The sequence below is a fragment of the Besnoitia besnoiti genome, chromosome XI, assembly GCF_002563875.1.
Source record: "Besnoitia besnoiti strain Bb-Ger1 chromosome XI, whole genome shotgun sequence".
Taxonomy (NCBI): domain Eukaryota; phylum Apicomplexa; class Conoidasida; order Eucoccidiorida; family Sarcocystidae; genus Besnoitia; species Besnoitia besnoiti.
Window position 1 is genome coordinate 126,537 of NC_042366.1, and position 17,240 is coordinate 143,776.

The 17,240-nt window shown below is 53.7% G+C and overlaps 3 protein-coding genes across 3 annotated transcripts; 1 reads left to right on the forward strand and 2 right to left on the reverse strand.

Moving 5' to 3' along the window:
- Positions 1 to 1,561: 1,561 nt before the first annotated feature.
- BESB_019090 (Ydr279p family (RNase H2 complex component) protein) lies at positions 1,562 to 2,881 on the reverse strand (the record flags this gene model as incomplete). The annotated part of the gene is made up of 1 exon (XM_029360618.1): positions 1,562 to 2,881. The coding sequence occupies one exon, from the start codon at positions 2,879 to 2,881 to the stop codon at positions 1,562 to 1,564; it is 1,320 nt and encodes a 439-aa protein (XP_029215977.1).
- A 2,054-nt stretch (positions 2,882 to 4,935) lies between these two features.
- On the forward strand, positions 4,936 to 9,140 carry BESB_019100 (microneme protein MIC1; the record flags this gene model as incomplete). Its single annotated transcript, XM_029360619.1, has 7 exons — positions 4,936 to 5,008; positions 5,309 to 5,775; positions 6,137 to 6,215; positions 6,501 to 6,665; positions 6,918 to 7,381; positions 7,747 to 7,825; positions 8,347 to 9,140. The coding sequence occupies 7 exons, from the start codon at positions 4,936 to 4,938 to the stop codon at positions 9,138 to 9,140; spliced, it is 2,121 nt and encodes a 706-aa protein (XP_029215978.1).
- Positions 9,141 to 10,418: 1,278 nt separating this feature from the next.
- BESB_019110 (uncharacterized protein) lies at positions 10,419 to 16,721 on the reverse strand (the record flags this gene model as incomplete). The annotated part of the gene is made up of 13 exons (XM_029360620.1): positions 10,419 to 10,516; positions 10,677 to 10,743; positions 10,989 to 12,919; positions 13,133 to 13,267; positions 13,605 to 13,756; positions 14,088 to 14,154; positions 14,667 to 14,715; positions 14,967 to 15,041; positions 15,423 to 15,581; positions 15,853 to 15,922; positions 16,130 to 16,194; positions 16,339 to 16,417; positions 16,693 to 16,721. The coding sequence occupies 13 exons, from the start codon at positions 16,719 to 16,721 to the stop codon at positions 10,419 to 10,421; spliced, it is 2,976 nt and encodes a 991-aa protein (XP_029215979.1).
- Positions 16,722 to 17,240: the final 519 nt, after the last annotated feature.

The window sequence follows — 17,240 nt, forward strand, 5'->3', positions numbered from 1 at the left end:
GTGGATGGTGACTGCCTTCGTCGCAGCAAACGTCCTTGCTTCCGCCGTAATGTTTGGTGAAGCAGAGGCCCGCAGCGGGCTTCCCCTCAAGGTACCCGATATTCCCACGTTTCACCGTGGACGAGGACGCACGACATAGTACTCCTCCCCTCATCGCCAACGGCGAACGCGAGTGCCATTCTTTGGGAATCGCCAGGCTTTCCAACTCGGTCGGGGAACTGTTAAGTCAAAGCTCGTGCCGCCACTCACAATCGGCAAATTCAACAGACATACTAGGGAGGAGCTGTTCATCCCTCGCGTGAGATTTATTCTGTCTCGTGTTCTTTTCTAAGACTCAAGATGGGACTGGCGATAGTACTGTGATTTCATTCAACTGCAGTACTAACCGCGTCTCCTCGCGCTCCCCATCCTCCTGCCGATGCGTTTGCCAGATCTAACAACGTTTTGTATGTATACTGCTCAGTGGTTGTATCTATGCAAATCCAGGTCTTTTCGGTCACCGGCAGCTGCCGCTGAGGGTATGTGCGTAGGCGTAGTACGCTCGCACACAGCGAGTCAGTTGCAATATCAAGCACCTCGCCAGTCCTTGCGGTGTAGGATCACACGAACCATGCAGATCGCCTTGGGCGGGGGGGACGGGTTTTGACACTTGATATCCCATATGCCGTTGAATCTGACCGGTCACCGATTCGCTGTCACGCGTAGTGACGGGATGTGTCAACCTGCTTTCCGTTCGAGTCCCCAAAATTTTGGTAGGGCCGGTGAATTATCCGATTGACTCATGGCAGACTGCTCAGATGCAAAACCCTAAACCTGTAGGCCGAGCGTCTGTGGCGGGTTGTCTCGTTGGGGCAGTTTTTGAGCGCCAATGGGAAGAGACATATTGCAGGGTATGACAAGGGTGCTGGTTGCTTGGGGCATGACGACCAGCACACTTCGTTCGCCCACTTCAACGGGGATCGTTTTTCCCCCATAAAGCGTGACTTTGCAACCGAAATACCAGGAGGACCTTCCCTGGCACTCGGCCGTAGTCCAGCTCAAGCGGCATTCTCAAGCCCGAAACGTAGTCCCGCTGGCTTTCCTAAGCTCAGACAGTCCTCCGATAACGACCTAGGAGTCGCTGCGCCCCCGGCAGGTGAGCTGACACTCGAAAGACAACCACGTAAGCTGGCGCAGGCCGTAGGCTGTTGGAAGTATGTTGGAGCACCTTGTATGGCGTGCCCGCGGCGGAGCAGGAAGAGATTGTCACCGTAGAATTCTGTTTACATGCCTTCTCGCAGCGCTCTCCCCCACACAACTGCGGTCCAATGGCGACATATACGCGGAGGAACTTCAGTATGGCCCGGTTACAAGGCAGCATTTCAAGCGCACTGAGTTGTTGGATCACCACGGAAGCACTGAAGGAATGTCAGGTGTTAGTTCTGCAGCAACTGCCAGAAATGCAGCGCAGCACTGACAATACCGGTATCTCGTGGAATGTTGCATGGGGCCACAATAGTAACGACCCGCTCACCTCCCACGTATAGACTTGCAAGCATAAAGCCTGTTCCCATTAACAGATTTATGCTTTTTTCCTGAAAAACGAACTAATTAGGGCCTGGTGTGGAGCGCGGGCAACAGCTTTGGGGTGTTTCTTTGCTCTGGCTTTACGCTCCCCGTTAGCCGCGCCCAACCCTGCGGTGTCGCATTTCCGGGGTTCCGGATTTGCAGACTGCATATCATCCATATTCGCATGTAGAGCAGAGGTAGAGGGCTCTTCAGCTCCGACATGTGCGACTCCTGCTTCTTTCTCTATCACTTGTGGAGGTGGACTCCTCTCCGGTGCATATCCCGAAGACGTATTCTCGCTATTAGGACACCCATGCGGCTCGCTGGGCATCTCACGCACGCGCGCCGGTGAAGCTTTTCGACGGTCGTTGTCTGCATCATGCTTAATCCGTTTCCTCCGTTGCACAACCGTATCATGCAACTCCTCTGAGGGCTGACTGCTCTCGCGGGGGCATCCGGCTTGCTCAGCAGCGGCAGCCGGAGGCGCCGAACGCTTTCCTCTTCGTGCTTCGCAGCTTGAAGACAAAGGATCCGGACTGCAAAGTGCAAGCGTGGATAACATTTTATCACCGCCAACCGCAAGAGTTGTGAATCCGCAGCTGGTCTCCTTTTGCAGCTCCGTGGATTTAGTCGTCTGTAAGCAGCCTTCGCTCTGACGCCGCTCTTTGAAAGCAGTAAACAGACACTTAGGGAGATATCCGCTTAGAATCTCCTCTGCAAGTCGGTCTGCAGCTGAGGTATCAATTTCACAGTGGCCAGTAACGCCGCGGGAAGTCACACGTTCTCCGCCTGTTCCCAGTCTCGTGCTCGTCCGATTTCTTATTTGCGTCTGATTAGATTCATTACCGCCTGTAGTGCGGGGACTGTAATGCACCTTCTCCACACACACAGCACACTCCCTGAAAGGCAATCGTAGCGCAAGGATGGTATCACGCAGCTTCGCGTGCTTCACCTGAAGATACGCAACGGCCTTCTGCAGATTCAGACGACAGAACTGAAGAGCACGCTCAGCATCACTTGAACAGCTCAAATCTCCCCCCAGTTGTGCTGCATTGGCCTCTCTTGTTGAACTGCAGGCCCTGCGGATATCCGCAACTAAGGAGATACGTTTCGCCACAGCCGGGAGGGATGAGACCCACGTAAGGTTTCTGCGGACTTCATCCGAATAGTCGCACTGGGATATCAGTTGAGAAAAAGGCACGAAAACTTCGGATGCATGCTGATGAAGGAGAGAAAGAAAAATAAGAAGGGGGTCAAACGGCGTGGCCGATAGCAAAGAACCATCTTCCAGGACGAACTCGGGTGACCTGAGAAGAGCCGACGTTGTTCCCATGTCCCGACTGAACTGGTTGAGCTCAAACAGTCCTGAGCGTGCCCACAAGAACGCTACTATGCTGCTTGGTCTGGAAGGATGCGGAAGCAAAACCTCGAATAACCGATGCGAAGAGGAGTCTCGTATTGCGGAGTCTGGACGTCCCGCGTCGTCTGGAAGGTCTGCACGAAGCAAGTGTGTACCTGTTGCGGCAGCACTGTTATTCGATTTAGTAGACCTGTTCCATGAAGACGCTAGTAAAATTCTTGGGCTGCATCCACAAACGCGATGCGGCCGCGACCCTACCCCCATGGTGACAAGGCAATTTGTTAGACGAATGGGAGCCTCCGCTCAGAGCAGGAGTACGCAGTTGAGAGATGACAAGTCCTCGCTATTCGGTAGAAAGCAGACGAAACAAAAACTGCATCAGAGTGGGCGACCTGTGGCAAGGGACGGCTCGAGACTTCGGGATATCATGGGCTAAGCTCATGACATGAAAGCGATATTTTCGTGAGCCTGGCGTGGATTCGCACCCGTTAAGTCACCTACTCCCGTCGGACGGGGTATGAGACAACGTGGGGCATTCTGTCGGATCCGAGACAATGAGGCATGCAGTACATCACTGTGATGGATTCTACGGTCGACTGCCGGTGTGTGCAAGCTTTGTGCGTCAAACGGTGAGAAAAACCCAAAACTGCGCAGTCGGTCTCATCATGGGTTTGCATGCGGCGTCCCGCCCGGGAGGCTGCAACGGGGTGTGCGCTGTCGGGAAGGTGGCAGTCGCGGACGGGGAAAAAGGGGGAACAAGCAAAGCTTTGGATGTATATTTTGTTACCTAAACCCCCAGCTGCCAGGTGCGGAATCGGTTCATACGTGGTTCTGGAGCCGAGACGTGAGATCGGATTCTCGGCGTAACGGGGCTCACAGCCGGCATTACTGAGTGAGACCTGCGCACCGTGGGCGACTATCTTCAGGAGACATGGTTTCACTGTTGTACGCGCGTCTCGCACTACTGCTGTTTAGGGGTTATCGCGCTGGAAATGCCGTGAGATATAATGGTGCTGACACTGCCTTCAAAGTACACTCGTGCTTAGATACTCGTGTACGGCGGCGCCGGAGGATTAACGCGGCCAGGGTAACGTAAGAATTTGGCGCTCTCCAGCCTCAAGCTGCTGCATCCACACTGTAGAACATTTGGAATACCGCTTCATAAAATTCTCACTCAGCGCACGTTTCTGCCGTTGGATCACCACCTCAGTTTAGGGTTTAGGGACCCAAAATCGGTTGCGGGAACTGTCTCCAATCGCTGGGGACAGTTTCTGTTACGGTGGATACGCCGTCCTATGGAATACACGAGAGGCGCGAGAGTACGAGCAGAAGGCGATACGAGTAAGGTCGTTATTGCGGTGGCGTGTACACGAAGATATCGGAGGTGTGAAGGTTTCGTCTAGGCCGGAACTACGGCGCGGGGCTGTCGCTGTCACTTCTCTTCCCCAGCTCGGCAGCGAGTTGTGCTACCACTCTTACTTGCTCCTCGCCCTCTGATTCAACAAACTCGTGTGTGACAGAGGATCTACGTGATCGGCGGACATACCGTCACGCACGAATTGCAACTGACATCGAAAACAACTCGTGCTCTGAGGTCGTCTTCATCTTTGTGATGAGCGCTATCCAGGCGAGACGAGCCTCCTGCCATTGGCATCATTGCCTGTTGACGCTACTTTGACGTCGCATTCGTCGAAGCATGCACTACAGTCGTCTAAGACGAAGGAGACGCTACACGTTGTCACGGGGTCCAACGAAAAGCGTGTGCGGGCTTGGCAGATTCTCTCGGCGGCGTTGCAGTGAATTGCGACGGCGCCACAGCGCCGATTCGTCTCTGATGCGTCGCTGACTGCGTAATCTCGCGTCGGGTGGATGATCTGCAGGAGAGAAAGGCCATCGCCAATATCTTAACTTTTCTGGCACGTTCCAGTTCTTTCCCCTGTGTTGTGTGGCTGCCGAATCTTCGCCACAGCAATCAATCACGCATCTCTAATGTAGTACACGAATCATTCACCATCCGTATACAGAAAATGAAGCAATCCCGGCCTTGTGCGATATTTCTTTCTGTTTTGTTTGGGCTTGGAGGTCTTCCACAGGGACGAGGTATGCATCCACTCAGCTAATCATGATGGGCGGCTCGGTAGCGTCGATGATCGGAGCATCGGCACTGCCTGTTGCTAGGTCGATTCAAGCAGTCTCGGTTGCCGCGCCGCGAGAGAGAACAATCGATGGATGGACGTGAAACTTAGCTGGCTACCGAAAGGGGTCGATGTTCCAGCACACCGTGTGTGGAGTCTTTCCCAGTTCTCCTGCATATTATGTGGTCTCCGAAATCGCGTTTGAAGTGGTGTGTCCAATGGCGTCCTCTTCATACACCCGAATTCTTTGCTTGCGTCTCTGCAGCCTTCAGCCCTTCACCTTCTGCGCGATCTCTGCAAGAAGTCCTGGATGAGAGATGTCGAGAATTCTTCGTCGAGGCGTGCAAGGGGGGCTTACACGAAACATGTGGCCAAGATATCGATGTCGTGGCGCGGAAAGGCCTCGGCCGTCCGTTTCAGCCTACCCACGAGTGGCGATGCTACAAAGCCTCTGTGTTGCTCCCTGAAGCGGAAACAAATAATTTCCTGACTTGTGTGGACAACTGTGGCGCCGAGATCCAGTGCAGTGGCGGAGTTGACTGGCAGAAAACCGTCCATGTAACTCGCCATGATGAGCTGTCGACGTTGATCCAGGAGACGATACCACTTTTCTGTAGTCCTTACCAAGCTGCCGCCAACAAGTTCTGTCAAGCCTCTTTCGCGGGAACTGTGGCGAGGAAGACCAAAGGCTTTGGAGACGATGATCCTATTATTTGGAGATGTTACGAACCGGTGAGAACATGAATGCTCATGGAATATTTCGATCTGTGAGTTTCACCTGGCGTTTGTTAATCATGGGAGGTGAATCGGTGGAGGAAAGGCGAAGGCGGGATAAAAAATCTGAACGTGCTCGTGGAGAAAGAGAGCGGACTGGTTGTCTTATCCGTTACAGCGCTTCACACCCAAGCGGTGAAGTACCAGTTTTTGTGTGTGTGCTTCGGCATGATCGGACTGCGACTGAAGGCTGCAGTGAGCGCAGTAGACTCTTTTAAAGTGGTAACTGCTTCGTTATGCGGTTCTGTATGGTCTGCAGAAGCGAGTGCGTTCTGGCGTTGACCATTATAGTACGCTGTTCTTTGGTTCTTGTTTGCAGGGGAGTTTGTTGTTCTCTATTTACGGGGAGTGCATAAGCAACTGCGGACATTCATGGTCTTGCCCAGGAGGTCGCGCAGGTGAGTGTGGGCGGAGAATGTGAAAGACAGTTCATATAAATGACCGTAGGTTGACTTGCGAATGCGGTGTCGTCATTGCGGTCATTTGCAGCGCTGTTTAGATTGGCAGCTGTGGTTGTTAAAGCTCAGTGAATTGCTCTTGATGAACTCATATATCAGCCGTGTTCTGTTCCTGATGTCTAGAATCAGCATCCTATGATGAACCCGGCAGCATCCTATGATGAACCTGGTAGCATTATACTGTGTGCCCTTTCTATCTGTCTCATTTCTGTTTTCTTGCTTAAGGGACGCGGACGGATCTCGACCGGCAGCACTACACGCTTCAGGCCTCTATTCTTGATGTAATCGCGACGGTGGAGGAGCCGTGTTCTTCAGAAGACGTTTGTCTTCCGACGGACCAAAACCCTCCGGCGTGCGTTGATAGAAACGGGCGGCGCGCCGGCCCAGAAGGTGAGCATCCAAATGAACAATTATGACTCCTACCAAGTTAACCATCTGACGTCGCTGTTTGTAGCCGCGGGAGCGACAGATGAAGCGGAAAGGAATCAAGACGAAGTGCGTGGAATACAGCCGGGCTGCTTGTCTTCTTTGCGGCCACAGTGGAAAGCAGCTACTCGCCAGCCATTTACTCTTTCGACGGGTGGTAGATGCCGGAGTGCTGTTGTTATATGCGGTGTTGTGGCTTGCACTACGTTTCAACAGAATCCGCTGTGAATGCCGCTACTTCACTCCAAGCCGCTCTAGACGCGCGATGCCAGGAATTCTTTGCTGAGAGGTGTAAGGAGGGGGACGACCAGACATGCGGCGAAGATAGCAAGGTAGTGGCGCGTAGAGGCCGGGGCCTTCCGAATCAGCCTACCCACGAGTGGCGATGCTACGAAGCCTCTATTTTGCTCGCCGAAGATGAAGAAGATAATTTCCTGACCTGTGTGGACAACTGCGGCGTCGAGATCCGGTGCGAAGGCGCAGTTGACCCGTCGACCACAGTTCATGTGACGCGCAACAAAGCGTTGACGGCATTGATTGAGGAGATGAAGCCACGTTTCTGTAGTCCTTACCAAGCTGCCGCCAACAAGTTCTGTCAAGCCTCTTTCGCGGGAACTGTGGCGAGGAAGACCAAAGGCCTTCGGGATGAGGATCGTGTAGCTTGGAGATGTTACGATCCGGTGAGAACATGAATGCTCATGGAATATTTCGATCTGTGAGTTTCACCTGGCGTTTGTTAATCATGGGAGGTGAATCGGTGGAGGAAAGGCGAAGGCGGGATAAAAAATCTGAACGTGCTCGTGGAGAAAGAGAGCGGACTGGTTGTCTTATCCGTTACAGCGCTTCACACCCAAGCGGTGAAGTACCAGTTTTTGTGTGTGTGCTACGGCATGATCGGACTGCGACTGAAGGCTGCAGTGAGCGCAGTAGACTCTTTTAAAGTGGTAACTGCTTCGTTATGCGGTTCTGTATGGTCTGCAGAAGCGAGTGCGTTCTGGCGTTGACCATTGTAGTACTACTCGCTGTTGTTTTGTTTCGTTTTCAGAAAAAACTGTTGTTCTCTGTCGACGCAAGCTGTGTGAGCAATTGCGGGGACGTCGAATCGTGTCCAGGGGGGCGAAAAGGTGAGTTGCAGAGGCGCACGGCAGATGTTGGTGTTGACACACTGAGCGGGAAGGAGGAAGAGGAAGGATGATGGGTTTAGTAAAATCCTGGCGACGGCGCCAGCCTGAGTTTTTAAGGTCATCTTTCAGGCCATATTACTGTGTAAATCAGCCTTGAACCGTGTGCAATGTTATGCTCGAACTCGAAACATGGAGTGTTCTGTTCTAGTGCCGGCGGGCGACGCAGGCAACCAAACGCTGGCGGTTGGGGCATTCGTATGGTAGGTGCAATGTTTCAGAAGTGGTATTCTTACTCGCGTCCTAGGCGACCAGCTGGAATACTCGATTAGAAAGTTAATGCCTCCGCGTTCATGTTATCAAAGGTTTCAGGGCGTATGGTGTTCCCATGGGCGTTGCCGTCCAGATCGAATGACCGGGTTTGTCGACTCAGTCCATCTTTGTCGTCGGGCCTCCTTGGTCCACCGATTCCGACTGGAACGTCGATGGTGTGTACCTGATTACACTTTTTTTGCCTTTTTCAGGGACATCAACGGAGCTGGATGGACAACACCTCTCGCACGACATAAACATTCGGAAGGCGATCGAGGCTGTCAAAGATCCGTGTCCCGCAGGGCAGAGGTGCTTTCGGACGGAGCAAAATCCTCCAGAGTGCGTTGCAGAGGATAAGCATCTTATAATGGGGAACAAAGGATCTCAAGTAGGGCCCGAGTCTGAAAAGTCAACAGAGGATGAAACGACTGCCGACACAGATGATTATGAATTGCTGAAGAAAGGCCGTGAGAGTGAGGAGAGAGACCGACAGGAACAGCAAGGGACTGATGATCAAACAGCGGGTGATTCGGACGAGGGAGTGTTCAATGCAGCGGGAGTGAAGGACGTCGATAGTCACAGGGCGCATCTACCAGGTGGTCAAACCGTCGCTGATGACAAGGCGGATATGCAACTGAAACAAGGAGAGCAGCTAGTGCTTGGCGTTGAATCACCAGCGCTAAACGTAACCATTGGCTCTTGTGACCAGTTCACTGTGAATATTTCTGAGAGCGTGCTGAGTATTGCTGGGGGTAGTCAATCAGAAGCCATTACATATCCACTTGAAGGTGCGATAGGCCGTGCGATCTTCACGGTGGGGCTGGGCAACGCTGGGCGCATTGGCGTAACCCTCAAGTACGGCATCGACACAGGATATACCAGATCGCTTGGGTACGTCCTTGAAAACTCTGTTTGCGGCTCGAGCGCAGACGTTTCGTTCCACGATATTGGTTCCGGAGCTACGCTCGTGAGATTGCCGGTGGGAGAGAATCGTGTGGCTGCGTGAAGAACAGCGCATGACGCTGGATGGGCGGAAAACTCGTAAAAATCGACTTTCGGCCGCATTTCTGCGGCCCGAGGGAACAAGTGTCGAAACTGTTTTACGTCTCATGTGTTGAGCATAGCGCTAATTATTTTGTATTGTAGCTTCCATAATATCGTAGTGGTACGACCTAAACACGATCGATGCCTTTGATGAATGCAAGTTGTCGTGCAAGTGCTGCGGTGGCCCCCCGCCCTTCGTTTACCCATGAGCGTCACACCTCGCCTCTGAGAAACCCTGAGGCGCGTTAGAGCCTGACGTGACTCGAAAATCGAACGGCCGGGCGTTCGCCGGGACTTTTGTCCATCTTGGCTGCTGCACATATGCGTATTCGTTGCATGTCCTGCCTGGATTTCCGTGTGTCCCCTGGGACTAGAATGCAGCAAGATGCCGAGGATACGCTAACGGCAGAGCCACGGCGCACATCAGTGCGCGTTGAGGGTTGTCTTGTCCTTGGACCGATGATCACTTCCAGGACGCACGCAACACCATTCAGGAATACCAAAAAAGGGTAGAATTGCTCGTGCCCCACTGAGACAGCAACTGCTGTTCATTCACTCAAACATCACTGGCATTCTTTCAAGATGGCTACATTCAGGAATGTTCTTTGCAAGACTCTTGGCATAAAATAGCTGGGCATTTAACATGCGTGGGAACATGGGCAGAAAGAACGTGCTGCACAAACAGCCCTTCAATGGCAGCGCCCGTGGTCTCATAACTGTTTAGGAATGCAAATGCCTGGAGAAAAGTCATGCTGTTACACCTTTCCGTTCGAACACAATATAGACCACAGTTCTTCCACAACATATGAGAATGACAGCTGTATTCTATGAGAGTCGGTGGACCCGGGATCTTGTGTCACCACATGCATCACACGGAACGAAACCATGGTTGCTGCAGCACACTGTAGTCCTTGTCACGCATGATTCTTAGTACCGCGCTTCACGCTCCAGCAGGCCATCTGTGGCGCTGGCGTTGTAACGCATGGTACTCGCGTTTGATCTTGGGCATTACATGCCCCCTGATGTGAATTCTGTCCAAATCAGGCTTTCAAAAAGGGCGATGCGCAACACAGGGGCGCAGTGGAGACGTGAAAGCTCTTCATAACTCACAGGAACCCCTTGCCTGCACTCGCAAAGCAACCAAAGGTAGCGTCGCCGACGTCTTGTTCCTTCTGTGAATACAGCTCTGACTTCTCCTACCGGATATATACGTGAGGGTTTTGTTCTGTCGAGTAGAGGGCTAGTCTGCCTGTTCTGCTATCACGGGCACACACTCACGCCAGAACACCGTGAGTTCCAGACCACCGTAGGCCTTCCGTATGCCTTTTGCGTCTCGTACTGCACGGGGTATCACCTGCCAGACGCAAGCACTGTATCAAATGCCTGGAGACGCAGAACAATTCTAAATGCGATTGTCTCTTCTCCACCCGTCCTATGTCGGTTTATTTCGTCCTTGAAATAATGTTACGCGATCGCTCACACCTCCCATGTAACGTACTTTTCGGTGGTGCTTTTCCTTTCGGAAGACCGTTGGGTGGCCCCTTCGTCGCTGACCCGTCGTCAGCCTACACACGCACCAAGCCACAACCGCTGCATATTCTGAATTATCATTCTGCAATGCTGACACACAGATGAAAGAACAAATACTCCCCCAAAATGGATCCGCGATGTATGGGAATTCGAGGCCGATTAACGGTCGGCTAGTCTGCACATCAGGCAGTCTGCTCTGGGATATACTGACGACAGACACCTCTAAATATCACATGCGCTACCCTCCTGTGCCAACGGACAGACGCCTAGTTGGACGTACCTTGGTGGTAGGTGCCCCTCCTGCTGGGGCTGTTGTTTTCCCTGCGACCGGTCCCTTGCTGAGCGGCGGACCCTTGCCGAGCGGCAGGCCCTTCATAGCAGGAGGCCCCGCGCCCGGCTCCTTTGCCTCGTCGCCACCCGCAGGAGACGCCTTCGCCGCAGCTGGTGGTAGGCCCTTACCCAGAGGAGGACCCTTCTTTGCAGGAGGCCCCGCGCCCGGCTCCTTTGCCTCGTCGCCACCCGCAGGAGACGCCTTCGCCGCAGCTGGTGGTAGGCCCTTACCCAGAGGAGGACCCTTCTTTGCAGGAGGCCCCGCGCCCGGCTCCTTTGCCTCGTCGCCACCCGCAGGAGACGCCTTCGCCGCAGCTGGTGGTAGGCCCTTACCCAGAGGAGGACCCTTCTTTGCAGGAGGCCCCGCGCCCGGCTCCTTTGCCTCGTCGCCACCCGCAGGAGACGCCTTCGCCGCAGCTGGTGGTAGGCCCTTACCCAGAGGAGGACCCTTCTTTGCAGGAGGCCCCGCGCCCGGCTCCTTTGCCTCGTCGCCACCCGCAGGAGACGCCTTCGCCGCAGCTGGTGGTAGGCCCTTACCCAGAGGAGGACTCTTCTTTGCAGGAGGACCCGCGCCCGGCTCCTTTGCCTCGTCGCCACCCGCAGGAGACGCCTTCGCCGCAGCTGGTGGTAGGCCCTTACCCAGAGGAGGACCCTTCTTTGCAGGAGGCCCCGCGCCCGGCTCCTTTGCCTCGTCGCCACCCGCAGGAGACGCCTTCGCCGCAGCTGGTGGTAGGCCCTTACCCAGAGGAGGACCCTTCTTTGCAGGAGGCCCCGCGCCCTGCTCCTTTGCCTCGTCGCCACCCGCAGGAGGCACCTTCGCCGCAGCTGGTGGTAGGCCCTTACCCAGAGGAGGACCCTTCTTTGCAGGAGGCCCCGCGCCCGGCTCCTTTGCCTCGTCGCCACCCGCAGGAGACGCCTTCGCCGCAGCTGGTGGTAGGCCCTTACCCAGAGGAGGACCCTTCTTTGCAGGAGGCCCCGCGCCCTGCTCCTTTGCCTCGTCGCCACCCGCAGGAGACGCCTTCGCCGCAGCTGGTGGTAGGCCCTTACCCAGAGGAGGACCCTTCTTTGCAGGAGGACCCGCGCCCGGCTCCTTTGCCTCGTCGCCACCCGCAGGAGACGCCTTCGCCGCAGCTGGTGGTAGGCCCTTACCCAGAGGAGGACCCTTCTTTGCAGGAGGCCCCGCACCAGGCAGTTTTGCCGGATTTCCGCCCGCAGGTTTAGGGGGTGCGATCGGTCCTTTTGGAGTTGCAAATCCTGATGCCACTCCATGTGCTCCTTCTTCAGGTGGGGGCAGTGGCGTCCCGCCCTTTACTCCCAGCGGGCCTGGCGCCTTCTTGCCTACAGGTGGGCCTTTTCCTGTCTTTGGTATATCGGTCGTCTTGAGCGACACATCTTCGTTTGCTTTCGGACCAACGTTGGCCTTCTTGCCTAAGTCAGATATAGATCCGCCTTCCTTAATTGAAGGGCTCGCTTTTTTCCCGAGTGGGACGCCTTTGGGTGCTGCAGCCCCATCAGTAGCAGGTGCAGACTGCGCAGGCGCAGTTGTATCAGCTTTGAGTGATGCAGCTGTTTTTGAAAGAGGCGAAGGTACAGTTTTAGTCCCTCCTGTTTTAGTAGACCCGCCAGAGGCGTCACTCGGGGGGGTCTTGCTTGAAGCCGTGGGTATGCTGGAGACTTTTCCCGATGGATCATTTGTCTCTGAAGCGCCGACGTTCTTGCCTTTTGTTTCCTCACTCTCGACTCCAACTCCTTGGAGTGTCGGTGCTAGCCCTCTCTTCTCTGACGAGATGATTATGTCAGCGGGTGACAGGTTAATCCTCAGAGTTAAATCGAGATCTTCTCCTGGTGAATGGTGAGCCGGCAGGACGGGCAGGCTCAGCTCTGTATCAGTCATCCATGATCCAAGCAAAAGCAGACTCACACAAGCGTAAGTCAACGGAAACACAGCCTGTTCATAAGCGTGTATTATTACTTACCTTTGCGCATCATGCCCCAGGTGCCTGTGCAGTTTGGACGGCATGGGCTTGAATCAATCAACGACCAAAGTGGGACGGAAGCTACGCGTGTGCGTTAGCGTCAGGTTGGTGCACTTACTGTCTTCGCCGCAGACCTCGTCCCGCTCAAGATTGTACGATGAGGCCTCTGCCATAGCAGGTCGGATGGCAGCAGGATCATTATGCGCAATCGCGCGTAGGCGAACTTGCATCGGGGTGGCGCGCCACCTATCAGCTGTCAAATGGCCGCAAAGAAAAACGAAAACCTACGTGATGAGAGCTGGCATGTCTCTCTCACGTGGTAAGCAAAATGGAATGTCCCCGTCTCATCTTATGGCTACTTATGAGTTCAAACACACAGACTGCTCGAGAGTGGAGTGTTCTGTGGTGGCAATATTGGTGGGCTGGCGTGTGCCATTTCATTTGCCGATGCAAGTCGCCCCACTGTTAACTAAATATTGAATGTGCCTTAAGCTGGTTTGTTGTTGGGCAGTTGGGGACCACTCGCTGCTGCGCGCCTGCTAAAAGTGGATATACTTAAGACAGTCAGATGCAGTTTGCTGTAACCTTACGCCCAATGTAAAGCCAGTCCATGTTACCAGACACAACCGTCAGGTACCGAAGGTCGACAGGAGCGCGAGCCCACAAAAATCGATGAAGCAGAAGGGTACGGTCGTCTACTGCGATCGATACCCACCGCAAGTCCACCGGCATGATATCCCACCTGCAGCACAAAAACAAGCAGAAGGACAGGAGTTGCTTGCTAGAGAAACGATTCCATGGCCCTCAATACCAGAAAGCTGTTTGACACTTTGATGCCTCCGGTGCCCACCTCGTCGCAGCAGACTATAAAAGCTATGCTGGAACAAGGTCGGTCATAGAGGCCCAGGGCCTGCACTGTCTGTCTGCCGTCATTACTGCTTATTCTTGAGCCAAATACATGTCACTGAAAGACGCTACCACGGGAAAAAGAGTTCGCAGCCGTAACTCGCTGGCTGCAACGAGACACGACAACGTCGTGAAGCAGTGAAGGCGCCAAATCGTTATTAGCTTACTGATCTGCCCATTTCAGCCACGAGAGATCATCAGAAACTGTCGCGAGCCATTTGAGATCCGGTGCAACTATAGAGACAGGACAACACAAACCGCAATTGTATCACTCTAAAATCCATATGGAACTGGGCCCGATGGCCCGCCTCCGGAACAGCAAGTGCCTCAACCCGTCATTGCAATGCAGCTCACAATGAACATCAAAGTACGCCAATTTGCTATTCGGTGAGGGGCAGACGGGGACAGTCTTTTACCGTTTTTCGTTAACGCAGCAGTGGCTCGGACAGTTGTGTACGCCGACAAAGCTTCAACATTAAGTCTCGTGAGGCCGTAGATTGCAGAAAACATTCTTGATGTCAACATCAATGATAATTTGTAACTCAGTTTCCTCGGATACAATTCGTGAAACATGAGTGGCCGGAACTCTGGTCCCGCTAAAAACATTAATAACACCTATCAGCGCCTAACACAGACAATTTACCAAGTGAGTGAGACCACACAACAATTCGCGCACAAGAAAAACCATAGAACACTTGCAACCACCCCAGAGATTTCGTACATATGAACCGATCACGTTGGCGTACCGTCTGCAGCCGGCCGTCCTAGAGGGCGTGTTTTCGCTTCCTTGTCCTCCTAAAGGCCCACCACCATAGGCATACGATATTGGCGGAAGTACTCAATGTTCTCTGCGCGCCACACGGCTCGGGACCGAAACGCCGAAGGATTCCTATCGTCCGCCGCAGGACATGGAATCAGCAAGCCCGTGCAACCGGTGAAATATCAGCATACGATGCCCTTCGCGATGACAGAATCTGACGTGAAAAGACTTCTCCCTGTCGTCCCCTCCACTATCTGTGTCTCCCACCACGCCGGTTGCCACCTACATCAGCTGCCAACCGCCCTGGGTATTGTAGCAAACGCTTCAGTTTCTCTCCCGCTGCAAATAATCGCCTGTCTCTCTGAGCAGATGACAAGCATCAGAGGCAGAGAACAAACAACCGCGCGACGGCATCTCACGTTTTACCTCCGTATTGGTGAGTTACGTCTCTGCACGCTTCAAAGTTAAGCCTTGCTCAAGTGTTTTATCAGCATGAGGCGGTGAAAGCGTTGTTTTATACTTTTGCATGTCGGCCTTCCTAGCACATGCGCAACTTTGCAAGCATGGGGGCTCTAGAAGGATGGAACTGCGACCGCTTAGTCAATGGGTGATGCTGCGATCAAGCGTGCACGGGCAGCCAACTACCGTATAGGCACAGAACACACAACTGTTTTTGGCAGCCACGCGTCAGCATCACGTATGCGTTGCTACCGTACAACACGAGCATTAGCAAAAGGCTTACAACGTGACAGTCGGATAGAAATGCCAGCGCATCTGGAACAGCATTGATGCATGGCTGTTCCGGTTGCTTGGCCAAAAGTTCGAGAAGGTTTGTTGCAAGCTTCACAAGCTGCATGACACTGTAACTCGTTCCACTAAGCAGGTTCCTGCTTGCTGCAGCCTAAACATCAGACAGCCCGACAGAAGGTTCACCGGTATGTAGCTATACACCCGCATACACTTTATAGCGGCTACCTACTATGCAGCTGCTCTACGTTATGAGCCACGCAATGCTTCACCAGCGAAACAGTTGCCTGTTGACAGATCCAGAACCGTGTAAGACTTCAGCGGACACGAAGTCCTCTTTTTGTGAAAAGCTACTTTAGTGGTGCGAGTCGATTCCCGCCGCTACTGTTGCCGACGATAAAACGCTTGTTAAATTGACAGTTCACCTTCAAATTATTCAGCTGCACTTCGGCCGCATGCGCGCGCCGATACAGTCGATCGAAATCTCTTGCTATGCTGCAATTGAGCGACACCGCCACCGCACAAGAAAAAGAACGGGGTATGTCTCAGCGTGGCGCGTGGCCAGTACTTTGCATGACGGGCACAAGCCGGCACGATCTGGTATCCTGCGGCCTTTCGTACTCGATCCACAAAATATCGCGACCCCCTCCTCCCCCCTCCCCCTGTGCTGCGGTGCCTGTTTGTCCCTTATGCGAAACATACCTCCTGTTTTCAGCTTTCAGACGGTCATTTTCGCGCCTGATTGTACAGTGGTTAACATTCCATCCCTGACGTTTCAGAGCAGCACAGCCGGAAGTATAGCATCATTGAGCATTCATACGAGCGCAACCGAGAACTGTTCGGGAGAACTTGCAATATTTCTGAGAAGAAACTGGTCTGCAGGAATCAGCCACGTGATTCGCATTTCTTACTCTGCCCTTGTCAGTCAGTTCCGATGGGTTGTAACCGGGCATGTATCTCCTCAGATCTCCCCTGGAACTTGCAGGAACACTGACGAAGCAAGCCACAGACATAGAACGACATTCCAAAATTGCCTTCCCTCCATAATCATTAGGTTTGCGACTTTGTAGTTTTCGTGCGTATCTGCTGCAATGTCGAGAACAGCACTGCCATCCATCATTGCTCCGCGCGTCGAACCGTCAATGTACTATTCAGTAAAGCCCTAGACTGTCCGCCTCCTAAAACGGGGTTGTACCTGGGATTGTATTGGGCCTTTCTCTTCCCCGAGTGCATAGCTACACTTGGACCGAGTATATGGCACCTACCCGCCGCTGTCAGCGTAACTTCTCTGCATATTGGCACTCCGGTAGAAGGAGGCACAGAGATCATCGTCGCCGCGGGCCAACTGCAAACGACAGGTTGCACATCAGCATACCAGCGAGTTCTCCGAGCTTAGCCGTCGACTGGACTAAAACAGTGCCGTGAAGGTAGTGTCGGAATGCACATTCGTCGCTCCACCTGTACCGGCTTGAACCTCCACCGAGGCTCGACAGCTGGCGCGGGGGGTCCCTAACGATATGCCTCGGTGGAAACCACCCACCGATACTTCGGGCCACAGGGAGGAGACTTCCACAGACACCGCAGCTTGTGACGAAGACGACCTAGCATTCACCCCCGTGAGCATGCCCACGCACTGGGGACTCACCATCGCCGCCGCTGGTTGGCGCGCTGTTCAGAAAGCAGCTATCTCTCCACGTAATATAACATCAAAACGAGAAATGTATATAGTATCACTTCGAAGCCACGGGCATTGCTGAGATAAGGTACAGTCCAAGACGAGAGGGTGAACTGCTTAGGGAGGGATTTTCCGCTA